This window comes from Sitodiplosis mosellana, unplaced genomic scaffold, assembly GCF_009176505.1.
Source record: "Sitodiplosis mosellana isolate CC-2019 unplaced genomic scaffold, AAFC_SMos_1.0 Smas_scaffold_2, whole genome shotgun sequence".
Classification (NCBI taxonomy): Eukaryota; Metazoa; Arthropoda; class Insecta; order Diptera; family Cecidomyiidae; genus Sitodiplosis; species Sitodiplosis mosellana.
In genome coordinates, this window is record NW_022595245.1 from 7,740,986 (window position 1) to 7,758,065 (window position 17,080).

The 17,080-nt window shown below is 36.4% G+C and overlaps 1 protein-coding gene across 2 annotated transcripts in view; it reads left to right on the forward strand.

Moving 5' to 3' along the window:
- LOC129565474 (dual specificity protein kinase splB) overlaps window positions 1-16,915 on the forward strand; it is a 118,253-nt gene extending 101,338 nt beyond the window's left edge. For both annotated transcript variants that reach the window (XM_055440423.1, XM_055440425.1), the window contains 4 exons: window positions 10,247-10,325; window positions 10,443-10,466; window positions 10,781-10,974; window positions 13,081-16,915. In XM_055440423.1, the coding sequence (XP_055296398.1) occupies window positions 10,247-10,325; window positions 10,443-10,466; window positions 10,781-10,974; window positions 13,081-13,449 (666 nt within the window). In that variant the 3' untranslated portion in view covers window positions 13,450-16,915. The remainder of the gene's footprint in view (window positions 1-10,246; window positions 10,326-10,442; window positions 10,467-10,780; window positions 10,975-13,080) is intronic.
- The last annotated feature ends 165 nt before the right edge of the window (window positions 16,916-17,080 follow it).

Genomic DNA, 17,080 nt, shown 5'->3' on the forward strand with positions numbered 1-17,080 from the left:
GTTTCCAGAATAATGCATTTGCAACGTGAATTTCATGTTATGTGGGAAGCGATTTATCTGTTTCTCGTGCTGAATTACATTGCGATGCTTATTTTGGGAGCTCGCACGCATGCACACACTTGGTGCACGGTAAGCCACTTGGTAAACAATATTCCTCGGCAAATATGGAGAGAACAGCATTCGCTGTCTCGCTCGCGCTATCGGCGAAAATGCACAACTTTCTCATTCGATGCGAAAACACAGGACAAAATGGATGAAACTTTTGCTTATTGTTCGTTTGCACTCCAATTGGATGCAACTTCTTTGTCATCCATGTTGCCTTTTTTCCATCGTTCGGCAATTCCAAGAAACGCGAAGTGAAATTTAGAAATAAGTGTGTAGGCAGACAGGCAAGTGAGTTGCATAGCCAAATGCCAGCACGTCGAAATGATATTTCAACGAGGAGACAACGCATACACACTTCTCAATGCAAACATTTGAAATCTCTATCGGAACCACTCATTAAAGTCATTGCAATTGTGAGCAAGCTGTTTCCAAGAAATTCATTTGGTTTTTCCGAAAAGTTAGTCTCTCGCTGCATCTCGGTCGACATTGTGTAGAAGAAACTTTTGTTTATCTTTTTCAGTCGTTCTCTTTCTCTCTAGCAAATGCTTTTGTACAAGTACGAAAAAAGCATGCAAATTAAAATAAGAACCATTACAGCAGGTTATTATTTTGGTACGAGAGGGTGAGCGAGTGAATGATGTAGCAAAAAAAAAAGCCACACAACTGACTGTATCTTTGCCTTTGCTTTTCGAGTAACTTACGAAATAATATATACACTCGATGTGGCTCGATTTTTTATTGCTTGCAATACTATTTTTTTCTTCTCTGCTGCACGCTATGACAGTGTAGGATCTATTTCATGGTTGGAAATGTAAAACAAACGAAATAATGTGTTTTCAAAGCAAATAGTCGTTGTAAGTTGCAGATGGGAGCCGCACACAGACACACATAATTTGAATTGTTTGCATACCGATTTTCCACTTCGTGAATAATTGTCATTGTTTCAGAAATACACGTAGAGTGTGTGTGTGTTTGTGTTTTGCCGCTATGCTGCACTTTGCTTTATAGCCGCTACAAAACCACTTTTCACTGGGAACATTTTATGCAAACCAAAAACTGAAACCGTTTTTTATCTCTCTCTCTCTCTCTGTTCAACTTCCATAATATGGACCGCAAAGGAAGTTCTATTTTTTTCATTCTACTCTCTGCTTCGATTTTGACCTAAGGTTCGTAAATTTCGAGAATGTGTGTGAGTCTGCATTAGCAATAACACAGCCAGCAAACGACCAGCTCTGGTTTTATCCAAGCATCATTCTTCATAAGAAAATATTTGCATTGCAAAAGCCATAACGCGCAACACTTGCGGGCGCGCTCATGCATCGGTTATGACTTTGTGGATTTTCTCTTCGTATCTTATCTGTATCGGCGTCTGGTTTTCAGATTTATACTTTCTCGTTGCTATGTATATGGCGAGCAGAAACTTTTGAAACACAGAGAGCTTTGAATAAAATCCAACAATAATGGAGGGAAAAAAACGAGGGAGAGAGAGCAAAAGAGAGCAAACAAATTGAGTCATTGAAAAGTTTGCAGTGTGGCCGTAGAAATTTGAATTTTCGCATTCAAACCGAAAACAAAGTTTGAGCGAAAAGAAAAGAATTAGCCGAGAAAAGTACCGAGTTGCACCTTTACATCATTAAACAATTCATGGTATTGGGCCAGCGGTTTTATTGCCACGCCATCAATTTGCACCTACACACACATACAGACAAACAATCAAAAAAAATAAACAAACAACTAAGAAATAACATTTAGAAGGGATTCACTGTGTGGATGTATGAATAACACAATTGAAAGCATTTCTCAAAAGTGGCAATCAATTCCATTGAGATCATGGTACGTTTTTTTTGGGGTTGGGGAGAGAAAAACAATTTTCGAGAGCACTTGACGACGAACAAACTCAAGTAATACTCAATATATACTAGTCAAGCTTAGGGTTTCAAGGGCCATTCGACTTACTTTCTTCACATATTTGCTTTAACTTTTCGGCATATGTGTCGGTATATGTTTGCTCTTGACTAATTTTGAAAGTTTCAGGTATCATATTGCGATGGGGATGCCAGAGAATTTCGATGCAATTCCATAAATTCTTTGATGGCTTCATTTAACCTGAATTCAAAACTAAGCTAGATGTTTGAAGAAGAAAACTATCGATTTATCCCATCATCATCATCATCGTTGTTCTTCCCTCAAAATTGAGCGCATAAAAATATAATGAAATGGCTTCCCAGATAAAAGATCAAACGACAAAATGTTCAAACCGAAATGAATGAATGAATAAATGTGATGGTGATGATTCGCTTCAATGCACTAGTGCAATGTGGAAAATGATAATTTTGAACTATAACGTCCACGAAGAAAAAACAAACTTACTATATAAGACGATCCTCTTACATTTATTTTGGCCAATGCAATAACTTTCTGCTATCGCATTCTATTTTGTCCCTCTGCGTGTGTGTGTGTGTGTATATGTGTAATGAAAGAACGAAACATATTTGACGAACGAAAGATGGAAAATGAAAACAAAGAAAAAATGGTTTCGATCCAAATAAATGGGAATTGGTCACATTTCGTACAAAAGATAGAATCGTATTGATATTGATGCTCGAGAAAAATGTTTGGATAGAACGCACGAGACGGGGTTGAATGCATCTCAACGGCTACCATTCCAATGCTAGGGTGTAGCACTACAGAAAAAAATCGCATGAATTCAAATGGTTTAGACTATGTTTTTGACCTAGTCCAAATCACTACCGACAAAATTGGCCGTCTGTGTAAGAGGCTCAATAATTCGACTTTAAATCATAATGAATGACATTAGATACTGAAGAAAAGAAAAAAGAGTAGAAAAAGGAAGTGAGAGCGAGAGAGAGAAAAAAACGGTTTTCGTCCAGACTGCAATGAAAAATGTTCTTCAGTCGGTTCGCATTCTCCATCGGCTACACCCTATTCGCCGTCAATGTGTCGACAGTGCACGCTGAACGTGTTCGCTGAGAGCAACGAAACACCAACCCAAAATGAAACACCGACAACGAACAATTTCGATATTTATTTTTCCGTTTGTTCTATCTACTCTTCTTCTGGCTGGCTGGCTGGCTTTTTCCAAATCTTTTTTTTCATGCAACGATGAACACAAAATGATGTACTTTGTTCCTTTGGAGACATTTTGCTAAACAGCATTCCATCAGAAAACGTATTTGTGTTTCGAGTGGTTTTCAATTCGTTTCTTTGCTTTACAAAAAGGCGAAAAAAAGAAGAGAAATAATGAAATACATGAAAAGAACGGTATTTTGTTTGTGTGTGTGAATGTGAAACGCTGATGCTAGCAGCATTGATGATGGTTGCAATACACCCATACACCTACCATCCATTGTACATTGACATCGATGGGCAATGTGAAGACGTAATCATGTTGTAGATTTTTTTGTTTGCTCATTGTCTGCAATGGAGACGATACACAAAATATATGATACAACTGACGAACGCTAAATTCGTTATTAGTGATGGTAAAATGATAAAACTAAACGAGCAAAAGGAGAGAGAAAAAAAATCTCCTCTCTGAAATTGTGGGCAAAAAAAAGAATGGCGAAAATCTGAAATGAAGAAGAACCAACAATTTTAGCTTGCTTTTTTCTCTTTGGGTTTTTTGTTTCTCAATAAACTTTCATTCGACCGATTGTAATTTGAGTCAATACACGTTACTTTACACCTCAATTCCATTGGATTGGAGTTTTTCAAGTGAAAAATGAAACGCATTACAGGGTTCTCGGAAAAGCGAGGAAAAAAGCAAACACGCTTATCATATTATCCCTAGAATTTGCAGCCGATTCGGTACACATATTCAGTGAGTGGATAATGTTCCGTTTGAAGAACCAAAAACGAACATGAGCCGCTCTCCAATTGTGAAGTCGATCCGAAATTATACTTTTTAATGAATATGAAAGTAAAGTAACTTCCTTGTATTACAGCACAATCAAAAGAAAATTGTTTACGATCAAAACATTTAATGAAACCGTCTTCAGGCATCAGCTCCACAAAATACATATTTATGACAATGGATGTCGGGTATTTCGATATGAACTGAACTGAAATGCATGAATGGAAGTGAATTAGGTTTCCGTTTCCATCGAAAGAAAACAATTTGAAAATCATAACAAAATTTTTCTGTATTTTCACGTACGCATTCGATTTCAAAAACTTCTTTTCCATATGCAATGATTGGTTTCCCTTTGCATAGCCGCTGCTCGATCGTGAGAGAGAAAAATTGACGTCGAAGCAAAAAAGTAAACCAAACAAAGTTTTGCGCACAGAATAAGTTTTCTGCATATTCAATGTGAATTGAAGAGAAAAAAAAGTGTATTACATTTCATATTGATTGGGAAGTTCGGTGCATGGTGAATAGCGCGATATTTTTGTTCATCGAAACTATTTTGCATTGCAAACGATCTATACACAATGGGCCAATACATGGGGTATGGGACAAATATTGAAATGTATAAATCACAATCGGAGCAATAACGTCGAAGTGCAAACAATAAAATCAAACGAGTGAATTTGGAAATGGCCACCAACCGAAAGGAAAAAAAAGTGAAACAAGAAAAACTTTTTAATTGTGTTTGCAAACGGAATTTTCTCTCGTTTTTTTCCGCTGTTTTGCACATAAAATTGGAAACAGCTGAAACGTCGACAGAAATTGAAAGCGGATACCATGGTTCGAATAAGAATTAACCCGAATCGCAATTTTGATAAGAACCCACTCTCCGGCTAAGACAAAAGACCGTCTTCAAGTGGGCCAATTGTCCTTGATAGCTGGCATATAGACACACTCAACCGATGCTATTGTTACCGTCTGACAACTCCCTCCCACCCATCTATTTACACATGGGCTGCTTACGTGTAGCAGTTACCAAATGAGAAAGAGAGATGCCTTTGGGCTCGATTCTGTCGATAAGACTAAAAATATACTTATCGCTAAGAACAATCGACCGATTTGCTATTGATGAAAGAAAGAAAAATAACGAAGTTAAATGCCTTGTTGTTCTTCGCAATCGCAAATGGTTTATCATACCTTTTTTCCAATTCAATTCATTTGGCCTATCTTATTTATAAATAAATCTTTCTCATTTCGACATTTCGCCTTTGTACACGTAGAAAAAACTCAGTGCGCAAAAGGGTGCTCATTGAACAAAACGTCATTTTATCTTCAATAAATAAGAGAAAGACGAAAAGATCTTCAGTGAATTTTCGCCTTTTTTCGTACATAATTGAAAGTGGCAAAAAATGTCTATATGTACATACACGACAGTAAAATGCACAGTGCGAGATTGACATCATTGAAGACGCGACGGTATAACAAAAGCCCTGGCAAACAGCTACTCACACCTCTGCGAAATTAAAACACATTACGAATTAATGTTGACATCGTTTCGCTTCTTTTCATGAAATTATCTCACGTGCTGCTGCCGCTGAAATGCTTCTTTGCATCGACACACCGTGTCGAGCAAGAGAGAGAGAGAGAGTGAGCGCACAATTTGATGGTGTATCATGTTGCGCTGACAATGTCTCAACTTACCTACGTGTAGGCATATAATAAATGTGGCAGCGTTTAAACTGTAAAAAGTGTCAAGGAAATCACAGCATTTAATGAGCAAGAAGATTGCCTTCTATGGTTGCTCTTTTTTCTACTTTCCATTTGGGGAGTTCACTTTATGTCGCCTGTGTTTTTATCATAAAATCCGTGTTCCCCTTTTTTACAGCCAGCGAATAGCCTTCACCACTGTAATTACTCATGCAACGTTTAGAGGAGTTATTTTCAGAATATTTAACAACAAGAGAGAAACAAAATTACAACGATTGAATTCCTTTTTTGTGATGGAGGGAATACACCAACAGATGCGCGAAAATCCGTCAAAAGCCTTCTCACAAATCCATCCATCCCGGATACAGCTATTTTTCATACACAAAATATCCCTAATGATGCTGAAATTATATTCATCCAACAACAACACTTTGCGCGATTTATTTTCATACGTTTGAATTCACTCGAATAGAACGAATTGGTGGGAGAAGATTAAAAAAGTGAGCATTTTAAAATGAACAGCATTTCCCGTGAAATTCTATATCCAGGCAACAAATTTTCAAACGGAAATGGACGTAATTTTTCTGCCAACTATTTTGGCTTATTTTTTCATTCACTTTCATGCGATTTCATGTATTTTTGGACACGACCGGCAATTTTCATCATGAGCCGATCACAGTGAAAACAATCAACAATTAATGTTTTGATATGTTCGTCGCAAAAAATATGTGAGAAAAATTCTCTTTGATAAATAACAAATACATTTTTATGACATATTTTTCAACCTTAAAAAAAGCTGCAGAGAAAACACAAACTATTTGAAGTAGATCAAAGTTATTGCGTTCTATTTTGGGGTGAGGCGTACAAAGGCAACTTGTTTTTTGAAAGAAAGAGAGAGAGAGAAAAGGCTGAAAACCTGATCAATTTTAAATATTTCAGGATCAAAACCATTGGCTTGAAAGGAACAAGCAATTTTCGTTAGAGCTTTTGTATCTTCACGTTGGCCATTCATTTATTTTCATAATCGCCCATTTCATGTTCACACAGTGTTTTCGTTAATCTTTCGTTTTAGTTTTCCCGTTTTGGGCATCTCTCTCTTTCTTTTCCTTTTTCTTCCTTCTCTCTCTCTCTCTCTCTCGCTCTCTTTCGCACTGTGCCCGGAACATTTTTCCACTGCCTGTGTCTACTTTCTCGTTGCAAGTCCATTTTTTACCGGATTATGTTGTATTTAGTACAGCAAAAGCGAAACTCATTAAAAAAAAGAAAGTAATTGCTTCTGGAAAGATAAAACCTTTTATGAATGGCAATCGAATGAGAAAGTTTAACAAGTATCAAGGAGCATGAGCTTAAGCGAATAGTCTTTCTGTCTCTCTCTCTCTCTGTGTGTGTGTCTCTCTGGATAGCAAGATAATGAATAAAGAGCGGACCTCATTGTTTTTATATGTCATTTATTTTGTTCTAAATCCATTTTATTAATTAGCTGGCTAATTTTCGATGCTCTCTCTTCAACACACTTTGTTTATCCTTCATCAATTTCGTTAATGCTGCTACAGAGAAAAAGCGTACTCTTTAACAAATGTACAACGAGGACGGCGTTTCGAAATAAAAAAAATCTCTCTTCAAAAAAAATCAAGTTTTTGCTGCAAAATATGACCGGAACATAGATGTTAGATATGGATATAAAGAAAATAAAAAAAAGTATGTGCGCAATAGAAAACTTTGTGAGTGGTCGAGTTATAAATGAAGCCAGTAATTACTATGAAGATGAACCGGCCTGGGCAAGTGGTGTCAAAATCTATTTATATAAAGGTTTCCTATTCAAAACTTTTGTTCACTGGTCCCAGTCTGAAACATGCAATTATGGAATTCGCTACAACACACCGAACATTTGTTGCTACAACAGAGAGTACCACCCCATCAAACGTCACAACTTTCGAACATTGGTCGAACCGAAACTAACAGACGGAAACCAACAACAACAACAAAAAAAATCCCAAAGTTTGCCAGCATTTGTCAGAAAAGACATAGCTTTTGCTCCTCTCTTTCCGTTTTTTTCCTAATATGCTTATAAGCCAAATTGTGTTTTCACTTTGTTCTCGCACACACACACACATACGAGAGAGAATCCTTTTTTATTCTGATTTTGATCGCCCAAACAGAGAACAAAAAATTTATATATGAAAATATGGAAATGTAAAGTGATGCTATTTATTCGCCCAGAACGAAACATCGTTTCGTTGATAGTTTTAAAAAAAGAATATGCTTCTCTGTCTCTATCTCACTCTGTGGGTGTGTATTTTTTCCTCCGATATTCTTCGGCTTGTGTGTTTGTGTGCTTCATATATATCCTGCTTAATGTAAATTGAAATTGAACCTAAAATGAAATGTGCGGAAAATGGGATAGAAATGTGTATGTTTATGATTAATAGTAGACACTACCGATTCAATATATATCGTTAGATGGGTTCCACGTTAGTGCACGCGCTCATAGAAAAAAAGAGTAATACTTTAATCCGTGTATCTCATGTGCTGTGCTGTGCTACACTTGATATATACATCGCATCGTAACAACGATGAAACGGGTCAAAAGAAAATTATTATTTTGAATAATTTATTATTTCCATTTTTTTCCTAACTCTTTCTCGCTCTTTCACTTTTTTATGTGCTCACATCGGTCACCTTCCGATATATATTGCATCGTTTGCGTAAGAGTGGAAGGAAAAGAGTGTGAAAGAGACAGCGGGTGTGAAAAGCACATTTTCATATGGTTTCGATATAAGCGATGTGCGTCTGTCGTTTACGACGACTTTTCTACTGCGTTCCATGTTGATCGTCCCACATTCGCCTTATACATTCGCAATTGTTTCGGTCGACGTGTCGAAAAGAATAACCAGTTAGCACCCATTCTACGCTCACATACTGTTGATAGTTTATGTATGCGTCGATCTTATTGCGTTCGGCTCTCTTTCTCACTCTCGCTCTCTGTGTTTCAGCTTGCTCGAGCGGAACACAAATGCGAAAGAGTAGTATGATACTATTAGTATCTGGGCTATATGCGACGGCTATGATCCCATCGAAGCAATAAATTGAAGCATGCATTCATAATTTCAAACTTAATGGATTTCTGTCTGCGGACATAAAATTGGTTTTGTTGAATGTGTGCTCCACTTTCGTGCGCACACACACACTCTCTCTCTCTCTCTCTCTCTCTCTCTCTCTCTCTCTCTCTTTATCCTGTTTACTCACAGCGAGTCTCGCTCCATTCATACGCAAAATATTATTGCCTGGTTATGGTAATGGTTCGCTAGCACTTTTTTCCGGCCATGTACCGTGCTACCCACTGAACTGAGCGCATATTGCGTTTTTATTGCATTATACGTTCAAAGCGAGAGCTACAGAAATAACATTATAAACTTATAAACTTAGGTACTGTAAGCAATGACGAGTACTGACGACAACGACAAAGAACGTGAACGGGTGCATATTTTGTCCGCTGCCATCAACCGGATGAGCAAGATTTTCCGTAAAATGGGCAAAGAGTTTTCAAATGCGTACATTTGAAATGTCAAACCATGACACTTTGGTGATGAAATGCCCGCATTTATACACTCACAAACACGCTTTTACCATTTATGCCGACAATGAAATCGTGTAACAGCGTTATCTATTTGTCTCCACGGGAAAAAAAATACGGCATATACATTTCGAAAAACTACCATAGCAGATGACATTTGGTCCGTTAGATTACGGTAATTTATTTCCGACTGTGATTACCATAATTTTCATTGAATGAGTTATTAAAGCGCGATGCTTTCGGGTGACCTTTTTTTTCCTTCGTTCGCCGATGACTCCATGATTTAATGGTACTTTAATGTTGAGCAAACAATTTTAATTCGAACTCATCACAATGTTCGTTTGTCAAGTTCAAACCGAAGTTATCATTTCGCTTTTTCCCACAAACACAGCAGACACATAACAACGTCTCAAAAAGTTTGACGGCATCATAAAAACACAGTGCGCAGTGCGCACACAAAAATAAATATTTCTCACGAAAATGCTGAAGTGAAAAGTGAAGTTCTCACTGAAGCGAAGGTAAAATTTTATTCCATGTCTCGTCAAATTCATTCGTATGCTCTCAAGTTAATGGAGGGCGATGGTGATGGTGGAAATCCGGCTAATTGATTGTAACGACGATTCACTCCATTCAAAATGAAGAAATAAAAGCGAATTTCAGAGTTATTCTTGTTTGAAATTACGATAATATCGCGTCTAAATAAACACATTCAAATCCCAATGCGATGTTGTGCCATTTCATTCCCATTCATCCGTGAACTAAAGTGTTAAGCAGCGCTTTGGTGTTATTATTATACGTTGAGTGGTGTGGAAAAACTTTGCCTCCCTACCGTTGGGGTAGAGAAGATTATATGCTCTGTACACATTCATTGCTATGTATGTGGGTGGATAATGCTCTCAACTTGCATTCGTTTTACCATTTAATTGACAGTTTATTAATTTTCATGGCATTTGTTCTACACATTTTGTATATCTGTTAATATTTGCTTACAGAAATGCAACATCAACCCTTGTGCTAACGGTGGCAGCTGCTGGACCAGCGAAGAATCATTCTATTGTGCATGTCGTGCAGGTATGTTCACATTTTTACGCTGTTGCACTCTATTACAACAACGACTCAAAACATTTTTATCAATTATCTTCAACATTTTCATGTCATCGTCTTTTTTTCTTTCATCATTTCTTTTAGGTTTCACGGGAAAAATGTGCGAAGGTAAGAAAAATTCTCTCTCTCTCATTCCGTTTATTTTTCACTTTTGCTCCAACTAAATTTGGAATTGAATTTGTTCATCAGAACGTGAATACGTTTGGAAACGAACTGGAACTTTCTTTGCCATTTTATTGTAGTTTACTTCTTCTTTTTCTTGTAATATGATGTGAAATCAAATATAATTTTCTAGAGTTTCCTCTTTGAGTTATCGTGAAAATAGACGGAAAAAAATTAAAGCAAACGAATTCTTTTGTGTTTCTGTGTGTCTCGGTGTATATGTGAAATTCACATTGTGCATGTGTGTGTCTCCGTTTCAGATGAATTTATTCTAGATGGTGTGGTGAATACCAACGATGTACTATCTGATGCGGATTCAGCAACGACCCACGCACGACCTTTTGCCGACTCAAGCTTCAGTGCAGTTATCTCGAAGGGAAACACGGTTGGATTGCACAATGCATACATTGCAGTTGGAACTTTTGCTACAGCCATTTTCATTGTTGCCATCGTGGTGAGTATGATTCAGTTTCTATCATCAGGTTCGCATTTGAATCAGTTTTGATGTGACAGGTCTTTGGTTTTGGGTTTAGTTTTTCCTTTTTCATCTTTTATTCGATGGCAATAAGTTTTTACTCTTGGCCAATGCCAACATGTCAATTAACAAATTCGATGGTGTTCATTGAAAAGTCGCACATTCACAATGATAAACATCATCACACATTAAACATCCACATAACCACGTTCCATCTGGTGCTGGTGCTGGTGGTACGACACATTGTGTTCAAAAGTATGGCACAAAAAACTTTCTTATCTCTTTGGTACATAAAAGCAGAATGCATTTGGTACACGTAAACAACTGCCATGGCCTACATGGTATATACATATATTTATAAATAAAGCGCTTATAACTCTTCGTATTAAGTGGATTATATCACGTCACTTGTGCTGCGTTTTAATGCATTTTGCGATTCTGTCGAGGAGAATGATCCCAGATAAAGCAGTTCGAGGCGGATAAACTGAAATAGAAACGCAATAATCCGAATGAAAATGCTCAGAGAAATGAAAATGTTTGTAGTTCTTTTCAACTATATGGTTTTCAGCTCAGTCATGCTTGCTCGCTCGCTCGCTGACTCGCAACACACATACACTTGCACACTCGAAATAGTTGAAATATTTGCGAATCCCAGCGTTATATTTTTATTTACTTAAGTGAATTGGGGATTCAGATGTGGTTTGAAGTGTATGAAACGAACGTGAGTGAAATGAATGCATTGGCAATGGCCAGAGGAACAATGAAACTCACGAGCCACCGGATGGACGAACGAAAAAGTAAAAGACGAAGATCAACAATTGAGCCAAGACTTTGCAATATAAATACATTATATAAATGTATGTATTTCGAAAGATTTTCCTATATTGGCATGATTCGAGCCGAACACGCGTGCATTCCATTTGTTCATTTTATTTATGCCCAGTTGTCTTCCGTTCGACTGAATGCCGTTCGACCACCGATAAGCGACAGAGAGAGATATGAATCGACAAATGTGGCATGAATCATTTCATTCAACCTAGTCCAGCTCAACTAAAAAAAAAAACACCCAGATCGAGTGTACTCACTCTCCGCTCACACTTTGCAAAATGCAATTTATTCACCATGATTCATAGCCGTAATCGATGGCTCCGAAATGCAACCATATTTCTGTCGTCTAGAGAAAATATTGCGACAATTTCAAACTTAATAAATTCAATCAGGCGGTTTGCTGTTATCGCTCCGATTATCTCGAACATCTATATAGCTATAGAGCTACAACGGCTTCGGCAATGCAGCTTTATCGATCTCTCTCTCTCTCTCTCTCTCTCTCTCTCTCTCTCTCTCTCTCTCTCATTCTCTGTGTGTATTGTGAATCCATTGAATGGGTAAAGTGCGCATTTGTTTTAATTCAAATTAATGACGGCAACGATGGATTGAATTGGATTGGATTCGAGAGTGAGACGCAAATTCAAAATCAATTGAACTAAGCCCGATAAGCTGATTCATTTTCAATAATTCTCTCATCGTCGGTTAAATGGGCTTCAATTGTGTGCCATTTGTTTTCGTTGCATTCTACTGGTGTTCACATCGTTTTTGTCGGTGATGGTGGTCTCCTCTGTTTAATTTGACACATAGTAATTAATCACCATTTTCCGAATTCGTGCAATATCATGCGTCTCAACGTTTCGGGATAAAAATCGCTCACTCTCTTTGTCTTAAACTCAAATCCAAATAAATTGAGTGGATTATGTTGGTTTTGCTGATCGCTTCAATTTGGAGCGGAAATGACGGTAATCCAAACAAGAGGAAAACACAGACAGAGCGGAGGGAGGAACACTTTCAGGAAGAAGGAGGAAAAAATGACCAAATAAAAAGACTATTACGTTAGCAAATAATATTAATGAAGAATTTTTATGAGTAGAGTGATTTTCCGCTGCCCAATCGAGAAAGTGAAATATTGCAATCAAAGAAAATAAAATAATCATTTCCTTTATGGTCTTATAATTTTCGTTTTTATTCTCTTTTTTATTCTTCTTCTTCTTCTTTCTTTTTTGCGCACTTATTTGCTTTTTTTCGGCGTCATAGGTAATCGTGTGCCATTGCAAATTCCACAAATCGTACCGACGATTCACAACGCGACAGCATCAATTGATTCCGATTTTCGGATTTGGTCGTCGGGCAAAGCAGCAGCTGAATAATCCACGTCATTGGCTCAGTGGAAAGGGGCATTTATCATCATCGAATAAAATAGCCAGCACAACAGCTTTAAACCAACCAAATGGTTCGAATGGCAACAACGCTGGTGGTGGTACAAATAGTGCGCTCAATTATCATCCGCCACCATTGAGTCAGCAAGTACCGCGTTTTCAGCGACATTTAGCCATGAACCTCGAAAATGACATGTATTACACAGTTGACTTCAGTGATTCACAGCATTCGCCGCTAATTCACTAGAAAAACCAAACCACGCGGTAAATTTATTTAGTTTTTTGTTGTTGTTCATTTTAAATGCAGGAAACAACCGAATGCGCGACCGCAAATTAAAATATTTTGATTATATTTACACAAAAATGATCGTTTATTTAGTGGTTTAAATATGAAATATTTAATGCTCTCTCTCTCTCCCTTCTCATTTGCAAAATAAAATTATTTTTTAATTCACTCTCGATGAACCCTGACCCGGACGTGAAAAAAAATGAAACAAAAGCCAAAAATACAATCACAAAACATAATATACATACAAACATTTCTATAAATCACAAACCACATTAAGAACTAATTAATTTAGGTAATACTAATTAACCTAAAAATGGTTCTTTTTTTCACTCACACAACAACACACCCATACACACACCAAATAACATTACACACATTACATGTTTAATATTCGTGAAATCTATTCGAATTTACATGAATTTATTCATTATTATTATGAGGATATAGATAAAAAAAATGAACGCCAAATTCGGTTTTTCTCTATACAGTTCTGAATCCAATCACATAAAAATGGCCTGAGCTTTTTATTCCAATATATCGGAATTGGACCGGAACTTCCGGTCAATAGTTTTGATTTTTCGACCGCATTCAAAAATATTGAAATGAAATTCTCGCCAATTTTTGTGTGAATAATCACCGCCTATACTAAACTAAACATAAAAATGAATAGAAATCCCTTTCGTTGTTTTCCGCTTCTGTTCAATTCGGATAAATGTAGTCTAAATGAGGAAAAAAAGAACACAGTTTTTATTAAAAAAAAGTATTTTATATGAGAATTGAATGGATTTAAGAATATGTAATTTAATATTTATTTACGAAAAAAAACATACAATTCGAGTAAGTCAAACAATGAAATAAATAAACAGCAAAATAATATGATATGAGAGTGTAATAGATGCGAAGTCAAATTTCCAGCATGAAAAAAAAATTGAAACAAATAAGTGGAATAAAGAGTATTTGCTTTTTGTGATTTAATTCCATCTGTTCAAATAGTAGCGTAAGAGCATAGTCTTAAGATGTGCAACAGAAAACACACACACACAGACAGACAGACAGACAGACAGACAGACAAAATGTTAGTGTAATTCAATCAAAAAACCAAACAACCTAATTTATCGAAAAAAAATAATTTTCATATTAGGAAAGCTAATCACCATCAACGTTTTCATGTTTATAGCTCATAGAAATCGGATTCCTTGTTTTGTGTTTTCTTTTTTCGGGGGTGCTTCAACATATTTGTTGAAAAAGAGTATAGTCTTGAAATCAAACGGCAACATTGCGCGCATGTGAGATCAATTCGCATGGGATATTTCCTCTTTTTTCTTGCAATCGTTACGTGAGAGATGCTTACATTGCGTCAGAGATGCTCGGCAAGCTTTTGATAAAGTTTTTTTTGGTGTCAATCTCACCATTTCTTCAGCCCGGGAGCAATTTTGCCAACGGCCAAAATACTCATCACCTTACCAATTAGAGAGCAGGTTTCTGTTTTTGGAAAGTACAGATCTGTATTTCAAAATTAAAGATTCTCAAATGTTTTACCCTTAAATTGAAGCTCTTGATGACTTGATTACAATGGTAAATACCGGCTTTGGTTATTTTCATCTTTTGCCCTCTCGGCATTTTATCAAATTGTTGTATGTTGTATTCAACCGAATTGAAAGACTAGAATTATTTGAAAATTGACCTATTCACAGGTATTTCATCCACATATACACAGACAATGGGCACATACACGTCAATTTAAATGACGTAGAAGTATAATTAGAACGGTGTGTTCACTGTTCAGTCAAACTATTCGAGTATAGACACAAACACAAAAACACAGAATACCATTTCATTTGTAACCGAAACTGAGAGCATCAATGGCAGATAATATCTGCTGACATCTATGGTAGAAATTTTCGTAGAAAATCGCTTGGTATGATGATAATAACCGATGTGCCGTGTGTGTAAGTTGTTATGCAAAACATTCATCAATTTACATTGTACGAACATTATTATGCAATTAGACATTTGATTTAATGCACATTGTTGGTTATATTGTGACTTTTCACGTTACGAAATGCAGCTGTTCAGTTCAGTGTCTGTCTATCTCATTCTCTCTCTCTTTCTCTGTCTGGCGCTAAAACTGGTTGCACCAATTACAAATGTAATAACTTTGAGTGTGTAGCTTTTTGTTCGGCCAGTCGAGAATGACAAGTTGGATTGCGGTTTGTGTTATGAATGAACAAAACCGATGCAACGGCAGCAGCAAAACGAATGGATTTGAATGTTAATATCGACATCAATTTTGTTGTATTCCAAAACGTTTAGTTTCGAACGGTAACACCGAAAAAGCTCTCTGTCGATTTCTCATTTGCACACGATGTGATTTTACTCGAGCATACCGACGAATCATAATTTAAATGCAATTGCCCTGAATTTTCCGACTGGCAATGGTAAAACGATATGAACATGTACGCGCACGGCTAAATTTTAACCAGTTTAAATACCCGCCAGCCAACCCAGTACACATCAACAGTTTTCCCACAATTATTTTTGTGATTATAGTTCTGTTTATTGTTATTGTTGTTGTAAGTCAATACACACTAAAAACAAACGTAGTCTAATTGTAATTTAAATGCAAAAAAAAATATAAAATATCAATGCAAATTAATGCACACCGATGCTTGAAAATGGGCAACAAAGCAACACACAAATGCGCGCGCTAACCAACAAAAATAAGGCAGAATAAAATTTTCAAGCAGTCGATGTGCACAGCTGCTCGCTCTTATCAAACAAGCTCCGCCACTCTTTCTAAATGGGATACACGTAATTTTTTGTTTGAATAAAATTGTGCAAACACATGTTGTCTCTTTTGTGCAATGTTATTCTATTTGAGGAGGAAAAAAAAAAAGAAAAACGATAGAGAAAGAAAAAAAAACTAACATTCATTCATTCGAAAACGTATTTTGTGCTTAAAATTATTGTTAGGATTTTAGACATGTGAGTCTACAGTCTACACACACAGAATGGAATTTGTAATAAACTGGCCTTTTCGGTGTACTGAACATACATGCAGGCCAATTTCTCGTTGAATCTAGATGCATTAATTTGTGTTTCTGTTTCTAACTTTGAAAATGATTTGGATCCCAAGTTCAACGACAGAATCCATTAGCAGTGGTGCAGTAACGCACACACACAATGGGTTGTGTGTTTTGTTTTAATTTCGTTGTGGATGAAATAGAAAACAAAACAATGGAAATAATATTACGTAAGTCAAAAACATTGGAAAACCCACATGACATAAATGGATAACAAGAAAAATAATAATAATTTAATCACTAGACATGAATGAAATAATAATGAAAAAGACAAGGTGCAAAGATAATTTTGAATAAATCGATACAAATTTATCTTATTGAATAAAAAGATGAACATTTAACATTTCATGGAGTTTTATTTCTACAATTTTTTTTACCTTTTTTTTGAAAACACCTTCTTTCAGGGAAGAAAAATCTTCCTTATATAGCAAAAATGGAACTAGGAGCAGGAGTATGGACCAATGCAACAGTGTGAAAATTCAAAATCGGACCAGCGTTGTAAAAAA